Source organism: Cupressus sempervirens, chromosome 11 (genome assembly GCF_028749045.1).
Source record: "Cupressus sempervirens isolate cs-2001-9-10 chromosome 11, ASM2874904v1, whole genome shotgun sequence".
Lineage (NCBI taxonomy): Eukaryota > Viridiplantae > Streptophyta > Pinopsida > Cupressales > Cupressaceae > Cupressus > Cupressus sempervirens.
Window position 1 is genome coordinate 22,991,904 of NC_143128.1, and position 26,690 is coordinate 23,018,593.

Here is a 26,690-nt window from a genome sequence, read left to right on the forward strand (position 1 = left end):
ACTTCGCTACCCCCAGGATACTATACACCTAAACTCCTTTAAAAGCAAAGCCTCCCAAAATAATAAAAGAGATGTGCAGCTCTCCCTAAATTATTACACAGCCCCCTCACAAATGGCAAACCTTGGACGAATTTATTAAATGACACTTTGCCCTCTCCCATGCGTTACTGAATAACTCCTTGCTAACTAATTTTAGTTCCTTATTTCTAACGAGTGGGAGGAAGGGATTTGAATTTCATTTTTAAATTTTTATTTTTTTGCCATGTGGATGGCCTGCATCAAATAGCTTATTACAGCTAAACTTCAATCAAACTTTATATAACACTGTCAAACATTACAAATCAGATATAAATGAATAGTTATCTGAAAATCATATTTAGCATTTAATTTTCTTACTGATAGAAGCCAAATAATGCACTTTCAGTCCTCCAGGTGAGCAGCACAAATATTCAAACTTCTCAGAATTGTCTTATTACAAGTAACAATCAACTCCCAAACTGCTATTCTCATTAACAAGTTGCTTAGGGTGCCTCAAATAGGAAATTGCAGACCACCAATAATTGCAGATTTGAACGCAGTCTGAAAATCGAGGGCTAATAGACTGTTATGGCGTCCTAGAAGGGGTGATTTTGCCTCTAAATTCAATGCTTCACCAAACAACCCAAGTAAGTAGCCAAATGTAATGTCCCCATTTTAGCAGTTGACCAAGTGTGTGTGCGTTAGCCTTGTTCTACATGGTCCCGAGGGCTAACGAAGGGTTTAATGGGATCCTGGAGTGTTTTGGCCTAGTCATTTTCAGTTTGGGCCAAAACGAAGTTGATTTACTCAGTTTCAGGCATACTTACTATTTTTAGTAAGTCGGCAGGACACAGTGCAGGTCAATTTTGGTGATTGGATTTGATACTCCTCGGTGAGAGCTTTCCGATGAGCTATCACTCGCATTATTCGGAGTCCGATTGCTAATACATTTTAATGCCTGAAGTTTTATTAAAGTAACGTCTAATTTAATTGTAAACTATTAAAGTGTTACTTTAATATTTATTTTATGGGGATGTGTACCCAAGGGAGACATAAGGGGTATTTTAATATATGTTTTATATATTACACATCTTTTATCCCACATTGCCCATATGAGTTGAGCGGACCCTTGGAAATAGAATAAAAGGAAGCATTTGTGGCTTCATTAGACAGGTTGAATATGAGAAGAAATTGGTGTGTGAGTTGCAGCTCCGTTCTTGGCATTTGAGGACGTTTATCCTCTCTTGTAACATTCTAGACATCATTCCCTTGGGGTTTGGCCTTTGGAATTCTTTGTTATCGGCTTCATTATTAGGCAGTTTAGTTGCATTTCCAGCTACAGGCAGATTTGGTATTTTGCTCATATCTTCTTCACTACTTGTCCGATGCTTATGCCGCTTTGAGGGAATGATATTACGAAGGTAGTGGACTGATTGAAGGACAAAGTACTGTAGCAGCACTGTTCATGCAGCACTATTCACGCGACACTATTCACGCGGCACTGTAGCAGCAAGTTCGAAAGCATGGGTTGGAGTATTATGTCAATAATGCTGAAGTAATTAGTGAGTTGATAAATCTACCATGTATTTGGTTTTATGAATTCTGAAAATAACATTTTATTGGCCGCAGTTCATTTTCACTTTGCATATTATTGTAGTTTCTTTCTTGTTTATGTTGTATGATACCAATTCCATACACAAAACACAACAAACAAATAAACGTTTGATTTCCGGAGTTATAAGGGGTTTAAAACATTAAACGAAGAAATAAGAGGTTGAATGCAAACTGTTTGACATAATTCCTTTCAACAATTTGGTTTAGTTTTTTGGGAAATTCAGGGGTGCCCATTACACCAAAATGGGTAGCCCAATTATGAAGAACCCAAAGAAACAATACCCAGTTAATAGCAGCCAACCTAACCAAATTATGAGCAGAAAGGTAATATGCAGTATCGTAGAAAAGCACTTCCAAATTTCAGAAACTTCGCACCAGCACTCAGAAAAAGCTTCCAAAGTCAGTCAAACCAAACTCCAGAAACCACATAACACACCCAAACCATGAAATCCATATCAAAATCTTGTTAATATATACATTCTTCTCAAGCCAAAAATCACCAACAAGCCAAAAACCATTGAGCATCTTCAATCCAAAGCACCAACAAATTTGAGTGAATATTTCACCACCAAAACCAGCTACCTTAAAGAGGGATTTTATCCTCTACCCAGCAAAAGATGAACTCCAGAAATCAATCCGGCAGCATAACATTAAGTTGTGAAAGCAAGCATAATCAAATGAGAATACCAAAAGTGAGGAAGGAAATAGGGAACCCATCTTTCATTTTTTATTAATTTTCCTCCAAAACCACTTTTTTCTAAGCACACGAAATATACCTTCAAGAGATTTGAGCCAACTAGAGCTCTCAAAATAAAAATCAAATATCACTGAAAGCATTAGAACTCGCCAAGGCCAGAACTAGAAAGTACTGCACTGTGTTGCGAGAGAATGGAAGCCAAGACCAAGTGCTCAAAATAGCACTTACTAAAAATAGCCATTTGCTATTTTTAAATGTTATCTAGAACACTCTGAAAATCATTGTTAGAGCTTCCCTCAAGACATCGAGTCCCTTAACCATCTCCACTTAGCATATGATAACCTGGGAATATGCTAATGGAAACCTCATTCTAACTAGGTGCATGAAGGGGACATCACAACATTGGTCGTAAATGTGACACAAAATTCTGGTGAAAGCCTCATAGATGTAAGTGAGAAATAAAAACCTTTAGTCATCTTGTAGCTTGATTTGGCATGATTTCTTCTTGTTAATAAGCTGAAATTCAAGGGAAGAAATGATATTTTGAAATTCTATATGATAATCAATGTATATTGAATTCAGATAGAATTTGATTCTTGTCATCAATAAATGTTTGTATACTGTGTGTCTTCTTTTTGTCTTTTAATTGTTCTTTATGATTATCACAATCCAAAAACATTCTCAGTTCTTAATTGTGATTCCGAATTTCTGATAGTAACTTGACTTTTAGAAAAGTACATTTTGGTTTAACTGAAATGAAGCTTGCAATCTACATGGATTAACCTTATGTATATTCGAAAAATCCATATATTCTTTATTGAAGATTTTAGTGTCTCAGATTTGGATTCACACCCATAAATCCTCTCATCTATGGCTCAATTCCTTTGACAGGCCTAATACCATTTGAAGATTATATAACATGATTTCTGCCAAATTAAGGGGGCAGTCTTAGTCTTTAGCATCTATTCTATGTCTTTTCCATACAGAAATATCAAATATCCTGTCATAGTCAAAATATAGCCACAATTTTATGCTGTCTTGTACATCGAAATGAGAAACATATTTGGCAAACTGATAAATACTGTTTAGCATTAAATGAAATAAAATGAAATTATGATCTATAATCTGCTTTTCACAGAAATCTTAATTTCCCATAGTCAAAATATAACTGCAGTTGTATTCTTTCTTGTACATGTAAATGACAAACATATTTTAGCAAACTGATAAACACTGTTTGGTACTAAATGAAACAGAGATATGATCTATAAACTATGTTCTTTTATTTCAGTGTTGATTCCATTATTTGACTTGGGAAATCTCATCATAATTAATCTTGTTTTTGACTTTCTTTTTGGCGTGCTTATTTACAGGACAGGACTAGTGCAGAGAAACATCTGTCTCGTTTGCTTCTTGTTGCCATGACTTGTGGAATTGGAATGTTTTTCTTCATACAATTATGTGGGACATCAATGCTAAAAGGTATAACATCATGACTCATTTTAACAAATATTTGTGAGTTGACCTCCATAAATCTGGCATGCCTCCAAATTTACTAAAAGCATACTTACCCAGAGATTCAGGCCTTGATCATCTCCAGTCTATGAAATATCTTCCCCTCTGGAAAAGGAGAGGAGGATGACTCCAGACAACAAGAAACCTGAGCTGATGTCTCTAGATGTCTTGTAAAATGTCATCTTAATAAATTTTTTTACTTTCGTATAAATAATTCTTCACAAAGAATAAAAAAGAGTAAAACTAGTCATGTATTTTACTTGAAACTGTGCCGGCATATTTTATAGCAAATAATTTGATCATCCAAATCTAAAGTTCTATGACCAAGAGGGTGAATTTTAAATCATTAAGAAAAAATACTGATGTTCACGTGCAGATATTTTATCAAATGACGGAAGCACAAAAGAGCTGTACTACTAAATTTTCACAAAATAGAGGGCAATGATTTTTCCTTTAGTTATTAAATTTTGCAATAAGGCAATACTGATGTTCACGTGCAGATATTTTATCAAATGACGGAAGCACAAAAGAGCTGTACTACTAAAATTTCACAAAATAGAGGGCAATGATTTTTCCTTTAGTTATTAAATTTTGCAATAAGGCATTCATTAATTTCCATTTTTTTTTTTGAAGATGGCAAGATTCTCCATATATTTTTAATTATAAAAAGCTGAAATAGGACTGTCACATCCAGTGAAGTTTGGGGGCAAATACTAAAAAAATATTTTAACAGTGTCAAAATATAATCTTGAAAACTATGGCTCATATTTATGTCTCCAGGAACCTTATGGAATCAAGGGATTTTTATTTGACCCTCTTGGAGAGTTTATTTTTGAGATCTCTCGACTAATTCATATATGAATTTATCTGATTTCTGAATTATTTCAAAACTTTCATATTACTACTTATATTTTTCATAATATTTTTATTTAATGAAGTTTATATATGTCGCCCATCTCTAAATGACTACGACTGGAAGTTATCTTGATATTAGTTTTTAATTTTCTTATAGTCTGTATTCAATGAGTGATGCATGCTAACAATAGTTTGTGTTTGTTTTTTCAGCCTTTGTTGGAGTTAAAAATTATGCTTTAGTTCCTGCAGCAAGATCCTATGTTGGGGTACGTATTAACTTCTTTTTACTTCATGAAAATTGTTGGTTTAAGAGTTTATGTTGTAACAACAACCTCACTGCTATTAGAAACTAAATTGAGAAAGCATACAAAAATTGTTTGCTTGACATATGTTTACTAGCTACACAACTGGATATTCCTGTGATATTCATGATGAAGTAAAAAACTTGCGACATTAGTTGTTCTAAGAAGTACATTATTGGGAAAAAGGTGTTAAACTTATGATCACTAATAAAAGTAGTACAGAAATACATATACTTGGCACTGCTGGGTGATCATTTGTACCTTTAAATCAAGTAGCATCCTTTGTGATTCCCAATACTTTGCAATACCTTCTCTTTGCACATTTGAGCCTTCTAACTTTAAGCAAGGCCAGGGCACATGCTTCTGGGGCAGATCACTAGTTCGCACATATTTAACTCAAACCTTTCCTTTTATCAAAGTCCCTTTGACTACCAAAACAGAACGGCTGAAACGTCTGACCAATCACACACTAATAAACTATGGAAACTAGTTAATATCATGAATATTATGAAGATATAATCTAGGAGTCAAGCATTAGATTTAGTTGTTCTTCAAATTGTTCATTTTTTCTATTATATGTTCAATGTTCCTATGATCAGTAAAACTAAAACTAAATCCTTAACAATGTTTTGGCATGATTGCAACTCAATTCATTCAAGACCATTTACCATGTTTAGCGTAATTGTCAAATATAAGATTTTTTCTTGATATATAAAAGTACATATGTCATGTTATTACACTCAAATTCTGCAAAAGAAAAGCAAGCAGCATTTAAGAGTCACCTACTCTTCCATTCAGTAGACTACAAGATAGGTAAATACAATATCACTTTTGCGAGCCTTGGGGTTTTTCCGCAATATGAGCACACCTCAATCTTCAAAATCAAAATTCAGAAAACTCCAAACAGAAAGAAAGACCCTATTCTCAAGCTGAGACATGTCATATCAATACACACTAGGTTAGTCACTAAATGTAAGTACCAAACACACTATTACAGCTTTTACTGATTTAATTCAAATGCAAACATATAAGTTTGGCAAACATTCCATCTGACCTTTTACTGTAGCACAACTCTATTTCTATCCTATTATTGGCACTGCTCTGCATTCAATTCTTTTGTGATTCCTCCTGCACACCCTACCTCTGTTATCTCCAAGGTCACTAGGAGACAGGGGTACTTGGAGATTGGTATTGTTACTGCTATGGATTTTGTTTTTAGATAAGAGATGCGTACTTTGAGACAGCAAGTATCTTTAATACAATTTTGACCTAGAACATTAATAAATTTAACAATTTCTAGAAAATATCATGACAAAACTTTGGAAGGAAGAACAACTGATAATAATGCATTAACTTAAAAGCTTAAATACACAAATGTCAAATGGCTGTGTGTCAAAGACTTCAAAACTCAAACTACATCTTTCATATTAGATTGTCATTACATAATAAAATCCAATAATAATAAATATCGATAGATTAATGCTGATACACAAATAAAAAATAAAAATCAGAACCTATTGTCTACATTGCTACATTTTTATCATCCATATCAAGGTCCTCAGCTACGATGCTGTCTGGATAATCATCCTCTCTAACTCAGGGTCCTGTGATGGTAGTAGAACTAGGGCAGTTTGTTAAGGCCATTTGTTTAATCCACTTCATCCTCCATGACTGCAACTTCTCCATTATGTGCAATTTGGTCCCATTTTGCTGAAGGAACCTCCATGTACCCATGATCAATACAAGAAAGAAGACTAAGTGCACTAGTTCTTTTCTTTCTTTGACCCTAATCGGTTCTTTCATGAATGAATAAAAAACCATAAGAACTCCAATTTCTCTCATAAGATGAAGAGCCAGCTACTTGTGAGAACAATCTAATTGCAAGTGATTGAAATTTAGGTTTTCACCTCTATGATTCCACCACCATTCTAAAGGGCCTTTCTTTACTTGCATATCACATGAAGCTGCCACTGAAGTAAAATCACCTTCCCAAAACTTATCCATTGACTTCTTATGATTGAGGTATCCTCATCTTGACCATAAATCTTTTTAATTGCAGCACAAAATCCTTAATTAACTCTCTATCCTTATTTGGAGCTCTCTTATTGGTCTCTTGTGTATTATGCCATTTAGGATTAAGGAATAAGCAACACAATGAAGACGTGTTAAGTTTTTTCTCCCATTCATGTAATTTTTCTTCTTTCAAAAGATATAAAGAAAGATCTTTTGCATTTCTTATTTTCTTGATTCTTTCCAACATGAAATCTATTTCTTCATAAATTTGTCCCAAACATTGTTTGTCTGAGTTTGCAAATTTAATCACCTCGCAAATAGGCCTAATGAGCCACAACAAATCTAACCTCAGCTGCAATATCTAATGTAGATTGTCTCTAAACTATGCGTGCATCACTGAGAACTGTGAAACAGAAAGCTCCTTTGACTTCACAAAGGCAGTCAAGAAAAAATAAGAAGCAAACCATGTATTTGAAGGATTTGAGCAAATATGCAAATCAAATCCACGAAGCCCTCAAATACCTGCATGTAGAAAATCTGTCATAGAGAAGAAAAAGACAAGAAGAGGCAAGGGTTTGCTCTGAAAATATGCAAGTTGTATTTTCAGATGAGGAAAAGATTGTGAAATTACAAAGAGATCAATCCTTATAAAAGGAGATCGAAACCCGAAAAGGGTAACCCAAAGGTAAAAGCTATTTAATAATTACTAATTAATTATTAAATAGAGAAAGCAAAAAACGCATAAAGCAAAATCTTAAGAAGGGAGAAAAGGTAATTTAATAAATGAAATTAAATTAACCTTTTTCTCTAATAGTATCAAGAGGCTTGAGAAGTTTTACCTTGGCAAATTTATATGGCTTGTGTGTGGTGATGGTTACATATGAACATTTGTATTTTTATGCCCTTCTCTGTGAGTTCTGAAATCCACTAGAACTTTCCAAGATTCTTGAGTGCATTATTCAACAAATGCACATAACATAATATTCAAAATACATGCTTATACTTTTTTTGCACAAGCATACTTGTTGCTTTACAAATAGGGGTAGTATCGGTAACAACTTGGACATATGACAGCCCCACTTCCTCAATATTGTCACATTGCTGGTTATGAAGAAAGTTTGCAATTTTTTCTTGTCCTATACAGTCTACTGCCTTCAAAAAATAAGACCTTTTTCTGTAGGTCACCATGACAATAAGCAATGGATGAGTTCTAGCATCTGTCCACCCATCTATCACAATGCTACAATCTTTTGTAGACCACACTCTTTTCGTTGATGCAGTTTGTCGCTCTAATCAAACTTTTTCTTTATCAATTAAAGTTGTGCCAAACCTTTTAGACTCAGCTAGTTTATTCCCAACTAGTCCATTATGTTGAAAGTTTAGCTTTAGTCGAATAATATTGAGCATTTGAATATGTTATCTCTGTCTTATATATATATATATAGTTTAGACAGATATGGTTCAGATCAAGCATATTACTGCTGTTACTGGTTCACATCGGGTTTTGTCATTTCGACTGCATTGGATTACATCTATAATTATCCATCATCTTCGATCAGGGATCGGGTCTTACTTGTATTTCCCTTGATAAGTATTAAGATCATTATCAAACATATCTTCGGGCATGATTAAACCATTGTATGTTTATGGTTAACAAAACATTAGTTTATGACCACGTAGGGTCATGACCCTACATGGCCTTTGGCCACGTAGAGTCATGCCCCTACGGGTCACAACTCTTCATATATATATATAAAATTGTTCTCATCAGTGGACAAGGAAATATGAAAGACATAACATACTTGCAGTCCCAGGATTAATAAAGAGACATTGCAGATTACAAAATACATTCCTGTCAGCATTCGACATTCCAGTCACAACATATCATAAACATATTTGAAGGTATCTACCTGTCACATTCAAGATACTCAAGTGAGTAAAAGTCTGATATAAATCTGTTATTATTTCTATCAGGGATCCTATAAAATTAACACATTAAAGAAAGCTTGGCTATTATTGATAGCTTGGATAATCAAAGATGGATGAGCAACATCAAATGGCATTCCATTTGCAGAAATGGACTGTGCAATCATTGCGTTGACTGCTTCTTGACTCTGCACATCAAATAGGCTTCAAATGGAGTCTGAACTACCAATATGTGGTCTCTTGTAAGACTATTGTGTTACATCTCTGACTGTAGTAGACAAATCTACCTCTATCTCTCTATTCTAAGTAGGAGTTTCTGTAGTTGGTCTTGTCGTTGAAGCACCAAAGGAGATCATATTTTAAAGTTGTCCATCAGCCTTTTCTTGATCCCTCAAAGCCTCATATTCTTCTACTTCATTTGCACAAGGATTGACACCTTTTCTAGGTTGGTGAGGGAAATGAGCCTTCACTCACATTTAAGTACTTTGTCATGCTATTTGACAAAGCTTGGATTTGACCATTATTGTTCCATTGGAACATTTCAGCCTCGAAACACAGTCAACATACTTGCAAAGGGGCACGAGGCTTGTCTTCCCCTACCTCACATTATACACAGAAAAATAAAAATTTATTAGCAACAGATCCAATAATTATCTGCGGCCAGTGCAATTTTAATTTATCTATTTATGATTTAGTAAAAAAACAGTAGAGCTGGCTCTAATTCTTGCTAGAGGAGAATTTATCTCACAATTTATGTGTTTATGACTGCAGATTGATATTACTCTATTTATTTAAGTTACTGATTTGGATGCAGAATCGGAAGTGGATATGGGAAACAGATATAGAGGCAAGTTTTTTGTTTTTGGGTATGGATGCATTTGGAAATGTCTATATATATTATATATATAATATTAATATATATGCAAAAAATTTAAGAAACTTATAAATACAAGAGCTTAGAGTTAGAAACTTAGAAATATACAAACCTACATCATTTGATAGTATCATATGATACTTCACCATTGCTCAAGATTCAAGATATTTCATATGTCGATTAAATAGTTCAAGCTTCAAATTAAAACTTCATTGGCACAAATACTCATGTTCTAAACTCCATGTGATGCAAAAGCATCTTGGGTGTAAGAGCAATCTTGCATCACCCAAAAATATTTTCTTTTCAGTCTTTTCTATTTTAATAAGGACTAGTAGACAAAGTGGTTACTATTTATAGGAACTTGCTATTTTTAGTAAGTTTATCATACAAGCTCAGAATGTTCTCATTTTCTATATGAAGGTTCATTTTGGAATTATAAGCCTACCATAAAAATCTCATTGCTCCCACTTAAGTACCAGAGAAGTTATTGTGGATTTTCAGTGAAAATTTTTATAGAAAAATCTTCAGGATGAGGTCCAAAAACTTGATGGAAGGGCGCTTGTGCAATTCCGATTCTGTAGATCATGAGCGGACATTTCCCAAAAGTGGTTATAATAGCCAATTAGAGCAACGATTCGAGAGTTATGGCCTTTAGAAGTTGAGCTACTGAAATTCTTAAAATAATTTGTCAAAGATGTATTTAGCCGACTCTATATGTATTGTTAGGGTCTGTGGGCCCTAGGTATTAAGTTTGAGCATCTAGAACCTTCCCGAGTGGCATAAAATTGCCTATTTAAGAGAGACCCGAGCATTGTCTAGGACAGCTCTGGGTGGTAGTTCGCAACTTAGTCTTGCAGATTACTGTAATGAAGGCGCCCATGTGGGTTAGCATTTTGTACTTGTGAATTCTGTAATTCCGCATTTGCGGTGCAAATAAGAAGTCCATATTTTGTTCTTGCAATTGCTGTTGTTTCTTTGTTTCTATTATGGTTTATGGTATTAAGGGGAGCACCCTTCATCAAGTGGTATCAGAGCTAGGTTCTTGAGTGTGCAGACAAATCGTCGACTGTGAGTTCTGACCAAGACTGTGGTTTGGGCTAAGTGTGTAGACAGATAGCTGATTGTGAGGTAGTTTGCACTAGAGTTTCAACAGAAGCACAAAAATGCCTCCACGGAGAGAACGTGGTGGAAGAGCTGTAGGTGTTACACCTAAGGGTTTTAGAGCCCACCAAAGACAAATGCAAGCATTGGAAGAACAAATGCGTAGAGGAATAAATCTTCTTGTAAGAGATGAAAGTGAGGATGAGGATGAAGTAGAAGAAAATGCTGAAGCAAAGGCAGTTCTAAACCTAGAGGAAGAGAGGCTTTTTAGGGCCATCTCCAATACTAGAAAAAGACCTAAGTTTGAAGTTCCCACATTTTCGGGAAATCTTAACCCAGAGGAGCTGATTGATTGGATCAATGAACTAGAAGAGTACTTTGAGTATGACGAGATTGACGATCCTGATAGGGTCAAGTTTGCTAAGGCGAAACTAAAGGGATATGCGAAGATCTGGTGGCAGGAGGTTCAGTTGGAGCGAAATAGAAAGGGAAAGGACAAAATCACTAGATGGGATCAGATGACAGCTAAACTGAAGTGACAATTCATTCCTGTGGATTATGTGCTTGATTTGTTGAAGAAAATGCAAAGGTTGAAGCAAGCGGGAAAATCTGTTCAAGAGTATATTGAAGAGTTCTACCGAGTTCTCATTAGAATCGACCATGCAGAAGTTGGCAAGGAGAAAGTGGCCCGTTATCTTAATGGGTTAAAGCCAAGTATTCAAGATGAGTTGAGTTTGGTTCGAATGAACAACATTGAGGAGGTATACCAATTTGCCCTAAGAGTTGAGAAAAAATTGAGCAAGAAGTTTGACAACAAGAATAACAGAAGAGGTTGCGGTGGAAGATCTAGTGGACGATCTTACGAAGGACGTAATGATGATTAGAAGAACAAGGACAAGGTTGGAAGTAGCAGTCAGAACCAGAGGGGAAATAATTCCAATCATTTCCATAATCAGAACAATAGAGATTAGAGAGGAAGAGGTAGAGGACAAGGATTTGGAAGAGGAGGCTTCTGTGAGAAATGTTTTCACTACGGAGAAGGGCATAGAGCATTTGAATGTTCCCAGTGCCAAGAAAGGACATATCAAAGAACAAAAGGCTAGGCTAGAGTTGCACATGTTGACGAAGATGCTAGATCCTCACATTTTGAAGATGTTGAAAGATGAGAAGTCCTAGTTAACAGAAGAGTCCTGCTAAGTGGTGAGAATGAACCTAATCAAAGAATCCATTTATTAATGCCAATTGGAATTATAATCTGCAATAAATTTAATTGATGCTCTTCCAACATTTATTGAATTTTAGTCTTGCTTTAGTTTCCAACCACTGTCCCTATGCACACCATGTCTATATTTGTTGAAATTGCCTCTCATTAGTTCCACCTAGTACTTCTATATCAACATCTTTTCTCCAACAACTGCTACTCTTTTCTTTAGTTATTTGTTCAATGTACCTTTGTTTTCCAGCTATTAGATTACCAGTCGGTGGATGTCCATATCTTGTTTTGATACTCCCATTTTGCCACGGGCAAGCAGGATGCTCCTGCATCAGGTTTTGAGACAGTTTAATACTTTTCAGACTATGGTTGCAGTTGAGATCTTACATCAGTAGCCAAAACAACCAAGAACAATATTCCAAACTACTCACTGCAAAAGAAAAATGATTTCAAATAGTAATCTTAGTGTAAATTTGATGCACATAAAGTTATCACAAGTAAGACAACTGGCCTTGTTCCAGCCTGGTCTTATGTGTAATGTCTCTTTTTGGGGATGTTCCTAATGTCAGGCTTGCAGACAATACTAATTACTAAAATCTTATATTACTACTATTAGATAACATGAAATCATGATAATTTTCAAATCCATATGTAAAATACATTATAATATCTAGATTAAATCATAGCATTAATAATAATGGAATCATTACATCATAGCATATAACTCATACCAAATCACATCATTAATTTCTTGGAAGTGTTTGCAAACTGGCAATTGCCAAGGCTCGCCATCCTAACTTGTGGAGAGCATGGAAGGTCGGTTGTGCTTCCATCCCACAGTTCACCTTTGGGGATGGCTGTCCTACTTGATAAAGCCCAAGAGCATGGAAGACCTGTCTTCCATTCTACCTTCTGGCCCAGGAACATGGATGGCTGGCCATCTATTCCAGTTGGGGTGGCATACTTGATGGGAGCATGAAGGGCAGTTTTCTTGAGGAGCTAGAAACCTTAGGACAAACCCCCCAGGGGCACCAGTTTCAGTAGTACAAGTTTTATCCTAGCTGGGTGTTGGAGATTTTATTCAAATTTCTCATAGGGGATTAGACATTTGATGTTTTATAAAATTTGTGAAATTTCTTACAGAGACAAATTTGGTTTCTTATTGGATACCGTATTTCATACCTGGCTGGGCAATAATAGCAGATTTAAGTGTGGAATTTCATTGGTTTTCCATAAACTCAGGCGCGTCTTGGATGCCAGGAGGAGAAGAAACTTGAATAATGCAATGGGATGATAAGACCTGTGGTGGCATGGAAGATTCAAGAGTGACCAATTTACTCACTTTTCTGGCTGCACACCACTTAAAGTATGTTAGTGAACAGATTGTCCTTTGGGAAAATACATGCAAATCTGACCTTGAATGCCCAAGTGAAAGGACAAACTAACACCAACAGTTGGATAGGTTATCATGGATTGATAACCTTCCTCTGAATTTTTATCGGGTACAGCTCCCCGTGTGAGATATTCAATGAATTTAAATATTCTGCACTTTTACCCGAAAGTACGAAAGGATCTCTCACAGATTCTTAGATCGTGAGGTATAGATTATTTCTAACAACAAAGAGATGCTTTAACTAATCTACAGAAATGAATAATAACACTAATCTGCAGTAAAGACAGTAACCAAATATCTAGAACTGATAAATCAGGATTCACAAAGTAATATTGACTTAACATGCCTGAACACAAGGTTTCTAAGCCATATTCAAGAAGATACATATATAGACATCAAATCTCTGTATGCACAAAGTCATGCAAAAACTAAAACACCCATATCATATCTATGAATTACTGTCATTACAATATTTGCCTATCTAAAACTCTAACCATTCTACCCTCCCCTTTGCAGCAGCATAAAATCTCCTGTAAGGAAAAAGCAGAACTCTCAGCCCAAACTCTCCTGTACTGCAGCACCAAAGTCTCCCCTACAGAAAAGAAGTGGAACCCTTGTTGTCTTTGATGTTGGCATATTTAACCTGTTCTTTCTTGTGGCTTTTCAGTTTCCTAACTGAATCTTGAAATTGGCTCTCTTTGTGGTTGCTCCCGTTCACATCTTTTTTTCTCTCATTTATGTTTTGATAACCTTATAAAACATTGATGTAAACGTTTTATAAGAATAATTTGACATATTAAATGAGACTTGGACAAGTGGCACATTATTATATTATTCCAATATGAAAATACTTTTGATTCTGGGCGAATTCGAAATAACTCTGTCAGAAACAATGGGTCTCGGTGCGGGAGGCATAACTATTTATCCCACCGTTGGATCTTGCTGAATTTTGGATATGTTATCCAAATCCTAGTTCTCCACATTCTCACCAAGGCGATTTTGAAAATAATTCCCGAGTCAAAAGTTACAGATCTCTGTTTGAGGGTCTATATGACTGTCAGAAAATCCGACTTGCTGAACTTGATCCAAAAAGCAAGCTTCTCTCCTTGATTTTCCATGTGGCACACAATGATACTGATGTCACATTGTATTTATTTAAATCAATAGCTGACAAGGTTTTTGTTTCCACATAATGAAAAATGTTCCTCCACCATGGCTGAGTTCGGGCCATTAGTTTTGCCTTGTGAATTCTCCTCATGCATCTAATTACCGTCAGCAACTTGGGAGTCTCACATGTAGATGTAATGTGGGTCAAAAATATTCTTGGTGGAACATAAACATCTGCAATATTCATTGAGTTACACCCATATTCTTTTATGTTAACCACATCTACTTAGTATACCCAATTATCATTATGGACCCCTATATCTACGAGCTGAAGGTGATGAATATTGATTTTCTTTATGTTAAACTATGGCTTTCAACATACTTCCTTATGATGAAATCCAAGCTGCCTCAGATATAGTCATGATGCCCTGTTGAACATATTCCGCCATAGGTGAGTGATCTTGCAGGAGCTTGACTTGAGCTCTATATTTTTATTATTAGATGCTCAAAATGTGTTCTTTTGAATTTAAACTACCACCTCCATATTTACAAACTTTTGAATCATAGCACACGAGGTTTTGACAATAATCCTGCACATTCTAGAACAACCATCTGAACTTGAAAATAATGATCTCTGAACTTCTATACTGAAAGGTTGAACTTGACAATTTAAGCCAAGATCTGAATCTGCAAATTGAACCAATGAGCCACCTTGAACTTCTGAAACACTTCGAACCACCGCACTTGAACTTCATCTTAATCTGCACCTCTGCACTTTCTTGAAGTCATGGAACTAACAAACTAAACCTAGTGAATGCATTGGGATAGAATTCTGAACTTTCTAACCAATCTGCATTTTGAACCCATTTGAACTGCTTTGAAGCACTTTGAACTACTTCGAACTTCAGTTCGAAGTGGTTCAAAAACTCTGAACTTGAGGTTTTAAATGTGTGACCACATTAGGTACTAACAAAGTATAAGATGTGAGGTGCATGTTTTGGTTGAGGGATTTCAAGGAGAAATGCTGCTCTTCTGAGCTGCCTATATTTCCACTTTTCAGGAATAAAGACTACAAACTGTTGGATGTGTTAGAAATCCAAGCCACAAAGGACTCAGTTGTTGGGTATGATAGCAAAGGTTTCCGCGGTGAAATTTGATTCTATGTATTGAAGAGAGGGTGTTTGGCATGTCTCTTTATAGCAACAAAGTCATGGTGTTTCTAATTTCTGTTATGAATGGTCATTTGGAAGCTTCAACAAACAAGTTGTATGCATGTACAGATTATTGTTTGTATGCTAGCTGGTTGTGTTTTAAGAATCCAATCTGCTGTAATCCAAGTAACAGGTCAGAAAAATTAGTACAATATTGCTATATTTGTATGATTGAAAATTAAATAATAAGACTTTTATTGATAAGTAGGAGATATTTTCCACAGCAAGTCAAATTGTGATATTGCTGTCAGGATTTAACTGTGTAGTATTTAGGTCAAACTCATTGACCCATGTATCATGAGTAGTGATACATGCAAAACTTTCAATATAAACTTGCAATAAAAAATAGCATCACTTCTCCAATCTTAAAAAGCCATGCAAGTTTATGTCTGAAACTTAAAAGAGAAAACCAGAGCAAAAAGTCTGGTTTATCAAGATTGAGGTATTAAAGTCGAGCACTATGGAGCACGGTAGGCATGTGATGTCCCTTATGGAAGAAAACACATGTTGTCTAAACTTCGGGCAGCGCTCATCTGTCATCCTAGCAATAACATACCCAAACTAGGTGGTAGGGCCAATAGCCACATGTCTACGAGGGTGCTAGCTTGCAATGAGACTTTGGTGGAATGAATTTCTCAAGCTTTTGTCATAGCAGTTGCCTTGTTTGGCATCAAAGCCTTGATTCTTGCTAGCTTACAGGGTTGTTAATGAATAATAGTTAGATGACAGTTGGAATGAGTAATTCGACTTAGCATACATCATTACTAACCAAGAATGAATGGGTCAAACAATAACATTGAAGATCTGCTTGAAATTGATCTTTATGCACAGGTCACAAGATATATCCTCACTGACCTAGCTAGACAGCAATGAGAGTGTTGTTGGCATACAAGAGGACCACCAATGTTTCTTGCAATGTCAATCTTGGATTTTCAACATCTAACAAATTCTTAACCTCCTCTTCCAATTCTGTTCTTGGGCGCATTTTAGTTGGGTTAACATGTTGAAGAGATTTGATTATCTCTTCCAATCTCATCCTTGGGTGCACTTTAGATACATAATAGGAATCCATGCTAGGAGAATTTTAACACTTCCAACATTTCCATTCTTTGAGTGAAAATGAGATACTATGGTGGAACATCCAATCTTTGAAGAATTCTTTGACATCATGAAATAACAATTTAGAGTGCACATTTGGATTGGAAGCGGGATTTCGATCTTTGAAACAATTCTTTACCCTTTGTGGATTTTTGCTTATGGGTGCATGTTAGAATATGTGTAGGAATATTGGTCTTGGGCATGATTCCTTAGACCTAGAGAACTAATGCTCTAGAGGGCTCCTTAGTTATGCTGAAGGATTTTCAACATTTAACACATTTCTTTGGTCATTGCGAATTCACGCCCTTGGGTGCATTCTAGGATTGGATCCAGATATTCTACCTTTTGCAGAATTCCTCATCATTTGGAAAATAACACTTATGGGCACACATTGCCTATGATGGATGATTTCTACATTTTGAAATCATTCCTTGACACCCATGGTTCTGCACTCTTGGGTGCAAATCTGACTATGAGGAGGAATTTTCACTTTGGAACATTTTCCTTACACCCTTCAGATAAATGCACTTGAGGCTTGGTCAAGGAATTCATACTCTAGTCATTTTGAAATTGCACTTCCACTCTTGGTGCAAGAGAACCTTAGGAGTACCATGTGTGGTCAAAATGGTCAAAACTTGAGAGTTTTGTTTGTTTTGTGTTATTTCATGTTTATAATAGCATTTTGGGCCCTTATGATGTCTTTGGACCTAATTGGGCAAGTTTGAGGTCCACAGGGCAAAATATGTAAAAGGTGCAAAAATTTGTCATTGTTGTCATGAAATTTTTTGCGACCTTGTAGCAACTTTTTCAAAATGTGGTTATAAGTTGGCTTTTGGTGGTTGGAAGTTGAAAACCACTTGGATGGGAATAAATGTTGTTACATGCCACCCAAGGGTTAGATTTTGAATTTTGGAGATTGTGCTTAACAAGAAGGGTAGTTTTATTGCATTCTAGAACATTGCGGTCTGATTTTCCTTTCTGTTCACTGTGAGATCCTTGTTATTTACATTTAAAACCTGTTGGGTATGATAGAAGTTAGAACAGTGAATCTATAACACTTTGCCTTTTGTTTCATTAAGTTCCATTGTAACTTGAGTAAGATATCATCATTTTTGTAAAAACTGCCATAAACCCTAGTTAGGGTATCCGGAGGCATTTCTGGTCATTCCCATGTTGAAATTCACACAATCAAGTGGAAAGACCCTTATAAAAATTGTATCTTCATATTCCAGGCTTGTAGGACTGCACCATGAAGGCAACATCTGCAAATGACTAATCGGTCTGATTTTCTAAGTATGTTGGGCAGTGAGGTTGAGGAATTACTTTGAAGTTGATTGGAGAAAGGGCCTTGGGTTGGGAACAATGTATTTATACCCTAATTGATATGTTACATGTATTGGAACAATAGTATGAACTTTTGGAAGAACTTGGAGCCAAGCCCCAGCATCAAGCCTAGGCAAATTATCAATTAGACCTAGCAAAAGAACAGGGTAGTCAATATTTTAAGCCCTTCACTCCAAAGAAAGCCCTAACCGTTTCATGTTATGTTGTCAAATGGCCAAATGGGTATCCAGAATTGCCTTCAGTTTTGGTTCCTGAAATCTGTTCTGAATTATGCTCTGACAGATCCATTTGGAGGGCTATTGGGAAAGAGGCCTAGTTATGAAGAATCTATCTCTGAACCATGCCCAAAATCAATTACGAATGTTTGAATGAGTTTTTTGGAAGATCCTAAGCCCGTAATTTTCATGACAACTTGGGTGTAAACTAGAGGATGCCATGGATTTTTCAAAGGATTAGCCATCATTGTTATCCCACCATGTATTTTGATCAGCCCTTAAAACATTTTCACTCAATTTCACCCTCTTCCAATTTGGGGTGCACTTGAGAGGGTTTCTAGAATACTCTATGACTTAGTCATATTTGCACTCCTCATCCCTTTGACCAATATTTAGCCATTTTAAAACTTTTTTTTCTCATTTTAAGTGTTTATGTTCAAGGACTCCATAGTTTGTGAAATTTAACACTTTCTCTGCCTTGTTCACTTCTGGATGCTTTTCCAAGGATGCTTCTAGACTTTGGGAATTTTACTATTGTTCATGTCCTTTCCACTTTTGAACTTTTCTGGACTTAGCGCATTTTGGACCAATTTCTTTATTTAACTCTCTGGATTTAGAACAAGATACACCTTTTCTTTTGTTTTGTCAATTCTCATCACACCTGCCACAAATAGACTTATTATAAACAGAAGTTCGTTTTAAATGAAAACTTAGGGAAAACTAGGACACAATGCGACTTATTAAAATAGAAAATTCATAAAAACACAATTTATTTTTATTGGCATCCTATCTGAAAGATCAATTACTTTTTCATACTTGGCCAAATCCACTTTTTTCACAAGATTTCCACTTTTAGAACCAAGGGCAGGCAACATTCCATTTCTATGCTAGCAAACAGGGCTCAAAGCTCAGTTAGAGCAGTAGGAATTTCAGGAGACTGATGCCAAAACTACCAGGAGCCAAGGCCAAAAGGACCAAGTGGACTAAATGGTATGGGGTCCCCATGTGCAATGGGGCGCTGTGTGATAAGGTTACAAAAAGTCCTAATAGGGGGCATTACATACAAGGAGCATTGTCACCAACTAGAGCACCAATTGGACTCCACGCTATGATTGGATGCAAAAAATCCCTAAACTAAGCTCTCCAAGAATGTTAGAATTCTCCTAGCTTGCCTGGAAACCTTTAGGATAAAGGTAAACCTAAAAACTTGTTAATGCTCATGGAACAAAATGGCATAAAAATTGCGACATTAAATGCATTGAACACAAGTTATAATCTAGACCACAATCAATAAAATTATAAAATAATCAAATGCACTTTTTCAAACACATACTTGGGTGGAACATATTTGATTAGCTTCGTTTACCTTTAAGTCAGTTTATGTATAAAAACTATTCATTCTTAGTTATTTCCCAAAATGTGAGGAAATTCCTTATAATTGTGTTTTTCTATAGGGCATGTAGATAATCAGAAAATATAATCTCCAGTATATAGTTTAAAGCATTTTAGCTTTATTTTATTTGGTTTGAAGTTTGTAGGACAGTGTTGTTGTATCTTGTTGAATTTAACTGATTGTTTTAGTGCATTTACTGTTAAAAGGTAATGACTGTTATTGAAATATAAAAGTAAAATGGATGTATGTTTGCTATTCATTCAGAGATTTTGAAGTTTCACATGGGTGCCCTAAATGACTGTCCGCATTGAAAGAAAAATGTGACACTTCTTATTTAATTACCTTTCCCTCCAGTAGTAGCTGTTTCAAGAGTTTGATTCAAATATTTATTTAGTCAAGAATATATATATATATATATATATATATATATATATATATATATATATATATTCTTTATTTTCCTTTTCCGTTTTTTTAAAGAAAAATCAAACTCTGTTTTCTTTTTAGTTTTTTTGTACTTATTTTTGGCCAAAAACACTCTAATCAGATTTTGTAAGGTAAATCAGAACAATTCTTATATTTTTCTTCTCAACACAGATTCGTGGCTATGCATGGCCAGCAGTACTAGTTGGTATGGTCGCTCAAAGTGCCAGGTATGCAGATTGAATGGATTGCCTGGATAATGCCAATTTGCCATGAACTAATGAATTAAGCAGCTTGAGTGTTTTACAACAAAGTGTAATAACCCCTGCCGGTTATAGCTTGAAAAACCCCAATTTACTTAACTAATCAGAAGTTTGACATTTCGTCAAACACTTTGCCTGCAAGGACTTCACCTGCTATTCTTTGTTTCAAGTTGTATTGTTTTGAATTCATGTGCTGCAATGGTGTTTTGGAATAGTTCTAATGATGCAAAATTACTTGGCAATGTAATAAAGACAAAATAGTACTTTGTTTACAACTTTCTCATGTGTACGAGTGACTGAAAAGAGCTTCACAAAAAATTGTCTTATTGTCAAACACTTCCCATAAATCCCAAGAAATCAAATGTTCAGCTACAGAAAAGAGCTTTTTAACAAACATTTGGCATGCATTATTCACTAAATGGAATTTATTCAAATGACTACAATGTCAACACCAACTATTGATGAGAATGTTGCAATTTAGATGCTTCAGCTATTAAGAAATTACAGTCAAATAGAGGAACCTGTAGGTGACTCTGGAAAAGCTCCAATATATGTTCAATCCTCTCTCAGTTCTCTGTAACAAATGCAGATCTGTTTGAGATAATAGCAGGCCCTGGAAAAATACCACGCTGACAGATGTAGGGGGAAACATGCAATTGATCAGGAGCAAAGTAACAAGAATCAGAATCGGCATGGCCGAATCGAATCGTGAATCGGGGGTGAATCCCCAGTGAATCGGCGATGAATCGGCAAATTTGAAAAAACCCTTTAAATGTAGAGATTTTAACAATTTAAGACTTATTTCATGCACCCTTTATTGAATATAACTTAAACACACTATAACATCATCAAATAGAAGTTAAAACTTAACATACATAAACATGAAACATAAAATCCATCACATACATAACTATGTTATCATGATGTACTAAAATGTAAATTTTAGGCTAGCTGAAGTCAATAAAAATCAAATGATCATAATGATTCAAATCATAGAATGTATGTAAGATGAAATCATGAAGATCTATAAGACATCAAATCATAAATGTATGTATAAATCTAAGATGAAGATCCATGAAAGTTTGAAACGTATGTCTTCAGTGATTCAGTATCACTATCAATATCTATACAGTGTAAACAAAATATAAAAACAAGGCTCCAGCTCAAGCCTCATCATCCTCATCAGCATCCTCTAGCTTTGTTGCAGCCTCAACCTTAGCCTCTGAGTATCCAGTGTGCCTATGAGAAAGGCGTCTAAGGTAGGTCCTAGAGGATTGCCGAGCCATGTCCCCTGCATGGGCAATGGGCTCACGAACAACGTTGCTAGGGCTTGCGTCTGTGCCTGCGCCTGTGCGTGTGCATCTACCAATGCCTGAACGTGCTCTAGCTGCCTCCTTTGCCATGGCCACAACCTCAGCCTCTACATCCACCTGGTCAACCCACGCGCAGTCTTCCTCAGTGAAGACTGGTTCCACAATCTTTGTGATCCACTCTGATTTTGGATCAATCTCCTCCAGAATGATCGGAGAGGAGTTAGCGCCCAAAATCTGCTGATCCTAAGACGAAGGTTGTAATGAACGAAGACAAGATCATTCAACCTCTGCACTGTCAACCTGTTTCTCCTCTTCGAGTGGATGTGCTCAAACATGGACCAACTGCGCTCACATCCAGAAGTGCCGCTCGGCTGACTTAGAATACAGATGGCAATTTTTTGAAGGTTTGGGGTTGTGGTCCCAAACATTTGCCACCATCTATCTGAAATAAGGAAAAACAAAAACAATTAGTCTCATTTACAAATTACAACTCTAAAATTAATGCATTATATAATCACCTTTGAGTTTAGAATCTAGATTCATGAACATTGAATATATTATTTAATTTTTACTTGGCTGTAGTGTTGTCTGAGCATTTATGGCCATCTTGCTAGAGAAAAGTGGCCCCTCTTTATTGTTGAACTGGTCTAGCTCAACAATCGTAGCAGCACTATTTTCATCGCTACTCAACCTCTGAATCACTGTGTATAAGCCAGTGAGAACCTCCACATCCGCCTTGAACTCAGGACGGAAACGAAATGCCGGATTCAGATAGTAAGTTGCTGCATGGATGGCTTGATGGAGCTGATTCTGCCATCTCTTATCGATGATGTCCCAAATAGGGCCATACCTCTCCTGCACTCCTGCATATTGGGCTTTGATGGCCTCCTTAGCCCTATTCATGCCCTCATAAATGTAGCCCATAGAGGGCTTCTCCCCATCAGCAGTTCGTAGCAAAGCTACAAGGGCTCAGTGACCTACATATAAAGCAAAACAAAAAATTTGAATCAAAACTTAAATATAAAATAATATAACTTAAAGTAAAAGTAAAATACTAAATGTTAAATTGCAATAAATTTACTTTAAGGATTTCTCTAGCGGGTTTCCAAAAACCATTCTCATCAAATATGCAATCCGCCACATCTAACCCTGTAGTGGTCGTAGCATAGGAAGAGGAAATCCACTCCCGCCCAACAAACATGCTCCTCAATTCATCCCTTGATGTCAACAAGGATTGCAAGGTGATGAAATCCGAGGAAAACCTCGTGATACCTGGGCGAGCTAACTCCTTGCCTCCTGTGTACTTCCTCATTGTGCTAAGGACAAATGAATGATTATAAATGAACTTGCATATGTTTTTTGCCCTTTCCACACATGACTTGACAAACTCAAGTTTGCCAATTTCCTCCAATATGAGGTCAATACAGTGTGCCGCACAAGGGGACCAAAATATGGTGGGGTGCCTCTCCATCAAAAGTTTACCTACAACAATTTTAAGTCAATTAGAAATTCAAATTTCAAAATTCAAATAAATTTATTTTCAAAACTTGAAAAGTTAAAAGTTTACTTGCAACAACATAACTTGCTGCATTATCTGTCATCACCTGGATCACATTTTGTTCCCCCACCTCTGCTATGACTTCCTCAATAGCCTCACATAAGTATGTGGCATTTTTAACATGTGCGGAAGCATCAATGGATTTGATGAACATGGTATATCCTACAAGTAACAAAACAATGAATTATAATATTAAATGGATCATCAACAAATTAGCATTCAACAAATCAAAATTTACAATTATGTATGTAGGAAAGTAGAATGATCAATCACCTCCACAGGATACAAGAAAATTGAAGAGTGTTCTATTCCTCCTATCTGTCCAACCATCAGTCATGATGGTGCAACCCTTTGCAATCCACTCCTTTCGGTTCTCCTCGAGCTCAACCCTCATGTCCTCTACCATCTCATCCAAGAGGTATCCGCTCAACTCAGCCTCAGTTGGGGCTTTAAACCCCGGACCACAAATAGCAACTGCATCTATCATGTTCTGTCAATAAGGAGCCCTGTCACAAATAAAAATTTAGATGTCAAAGACACAAATTATAAAACAAGTAGATATAATTAAAGTTTTACTTTTACTTTTAATTTTAACTTTAAAGAAACAAAGAAAAAAGAATCAATTACCTGGCTGCAATAAATAGAATGTTGCAAAAGTACCAAAATTTGCATATCTCCTTTCTGGCAGCATCATGAATCTCCTTGTTCAAACCCATGCCCTCAAGCGTGGGTTGGGAACCAGGAGTAGTGCGGGGCACAAAGTAACTATTCATTTTGTTTTTCCGCACTCTAGGTTGCAATAGGTTGGTGTGGGACTCTGTCTCAGTATGTGACCAACTAGCACTAGCACTAGCACGAGTAGAAGAACTAGGATAAAAAGGAGGCCTAGAAGAACCCTCTCCAAAACAACTTACGGATGCAGAAGCTGATATAGATGCAGATGTGGATGCAGGAACATGGGAGCCAATACCTCTTAACCCTTCAAGTTGCATTTTCCTATTTGCTTTGTCTTTTTCAATTTTTTCTAATGCCATTAAGCAAGTGCATTTTGCCTCAGGAGTTTGGTGAGTGCAAACTGTAATATCGTGTCTAGGTACAGCAGCAATGTGGTATTTCAATCTATAAATACCTCCAGAATTTATTTTTTCTTTACAAAACATACATTTTGTTTGATATTTGGTTCTTCTAGGAAACTCTTCGTTATATTTCCAACATTCATCTTTTTTACCCATTGCGAATTTGTGAAAATTGAAAGCAAAGGCTGCTGCAATAATTTTTTTTAATGTAAAATATCAAAGTTTGAAGCTAATAAAAGCTACAAAACAACAAACCCTAGTTTGCAACTTAGTAAAAATAAAAAAACATTCAAGATTTAAACTAAAAATCTTGAAAACACTAAAAATTTAACAAAAAATGCATAATACACTAACATGCAAAAAAGAAGAAGCACTTACCTCTTGCAAATGAGTTGAGGAGTGTTGATATTGGCTCCTTAATGCTCCCAATGCAATTGATGGCCTCCCCAAATGGTCTGCTGATCTCTTTGGTGCTCTTCCTTCTTGCCAGTTAGAACCTATGGCTTTTCTTTTCTCTTCTTCTCTCTTTCTTTTCCTCTCTTCTACTCATGCTTAACAAATAGAAGGCCCTTTAGGGTTATAAAATAGGTCAAAAAGAAAGTAAAAAAAACACGTTATTTTTTTAAAATTTCCTACTCCATACTTTTCTGGCCGCAGGCGATTTCTTGCCGATTTTTGGCTCCAATTCATGCAATTTTTTGCATGAATCACTGATATCGGCGATTCATCCCAAAAAATCAGCTATGGCGATTTCCGATTCCAAAAAAATTGCCCATGATGAATCTTATCGCTGAATCGCCGATTCACACGATTTTCAAGCGATTCTCGTTACTATGATCAGGAGTGACTCACAATAGCAGCAGGTGTAAATGCCCAAATGGCTGGCGCTTTCTAAGCAATTTACACTTCTAATCTCCAGTCACGACCTGCTCCAGATGATCACCCAAAATCCAAGTTCCTTCGATGCCAACAATCAGCTGCTGCAAGCATTACAATTGGAAATGCTGACGCTAAAACACGGCAAGAGACATAATGTCCAGACAGGTATTACAAAGAGTCAAATTGCAATTTCAAACCCATGCTAAACAATGCGTAATATTGGTATGAGAAATCTGTAACCCTTCATCCCAAACTAGTAATGCCATACGCTAAATACAGTCTCCCAATGTTGCAGAACAGTAATGCCAAACATAAAATATTAAGGACGCTCCAAATTAAGGCATTCAACATATAAATTTTCCATACCAGTCCGCTCTCCAGTCACAAAACATACAGTAAGGAAAGCACACAAACTTCGAATTCTCAACTTCAACATCCTCAGCGAACAATTATATTCTCCAAAGCAACAGTAGCACATAAATGGAGATTCACAAAATCCAAAATTAAATCACTATACCTCAGCAGTGATTCATTATACTTCTTAGTTTCAAACCCTTATACTTCAGCAAGGGCATAAAAACCAACCTCAAAACATTTCACAATCAACAAAAGAAAATAGACAATCAGATAATGGGATGCTTTTCTCATCAAATGGGCTCATATAATCCTCCAATGGCATAAGTTTCCCAAACGCAACTCCACTTGAGAAGCTTCCTCAACATAACATCATTTAATAATATTTAAATATAATAAAGTGCCATATAATAATGCTAAATTTAATAATTAATTAATAAATAGGAGCCCATGCAATAAATAGCCCAATTTACTGCAGATGATAACCTTCATCGTCACCATCTGCAGTGTTAAATATGGCAATTGCCCTAATTAGAATTACTAAAACAAGTGAGTCCACAACTGAGATCCCCCAAATCACCCTGTTAGCTCTTGAGGGTTGCTATAATGAACTGACTCAATCATTTGCAGAAGCTTGCCAAAAATGGGGACATTACAAAAGGAGAAGCTAGTAATGATGACCAAGAACGATAAATAGGAATGCAAGAATTAACAGTTGAGACAAATTTGACAATGTTGTTGGAACTGGCCATCATTTTAAGGGAAAACAAGAGCGTTTGAACTCAGTGATATATCTCTATATAGTCTCTAGGTTTTCAATACTGCATAATAAGAAGTCAGCAAAACACAATGGTGTACCAGGTTCCATACATAATTTTTTTAGCATGTCAAACTTCAAGTCTAACCTTTGTTTTTCATTGAAAGAAATGGCCATAGTT

General features: G+C 36.0%; 1 protein-coding gene across 4 annotated transcripts in view; it reads left to right on the forward strand.

The window, feature by feature from the left end:
- The window catches only part of LOC149528041 (protein DETOXIFICATION 46, chloroplastic-like), a 114,995-nt gene that overhangs the window by 4,305 nt on the left and 84,000 nt on the right, over positions 1 to 26,690 (forward strand). For all 4 annotated transcript variants that reach the window (XM_089811248.1, XM_089811250.1, XM_089811247.1 and 1 more), the window contains 3 exons: positions 3,700 to 3,808; positions 4,907 to 4,962; positions 20,484 to 20,539. In XM_089811248.1, coding sequence (XP_089667374.1) covers positions 3,700 to 3,808; positions 4,907 to 4,962; positions 20,484 to 20,539 — 221 coding nt within the window. The remainder of the gene's footprint in view (positions 1 to 3,699; positions 3,809 to 4,906; positions 4,963 to 20,483; positions 20,540 to 26,690) is intronic.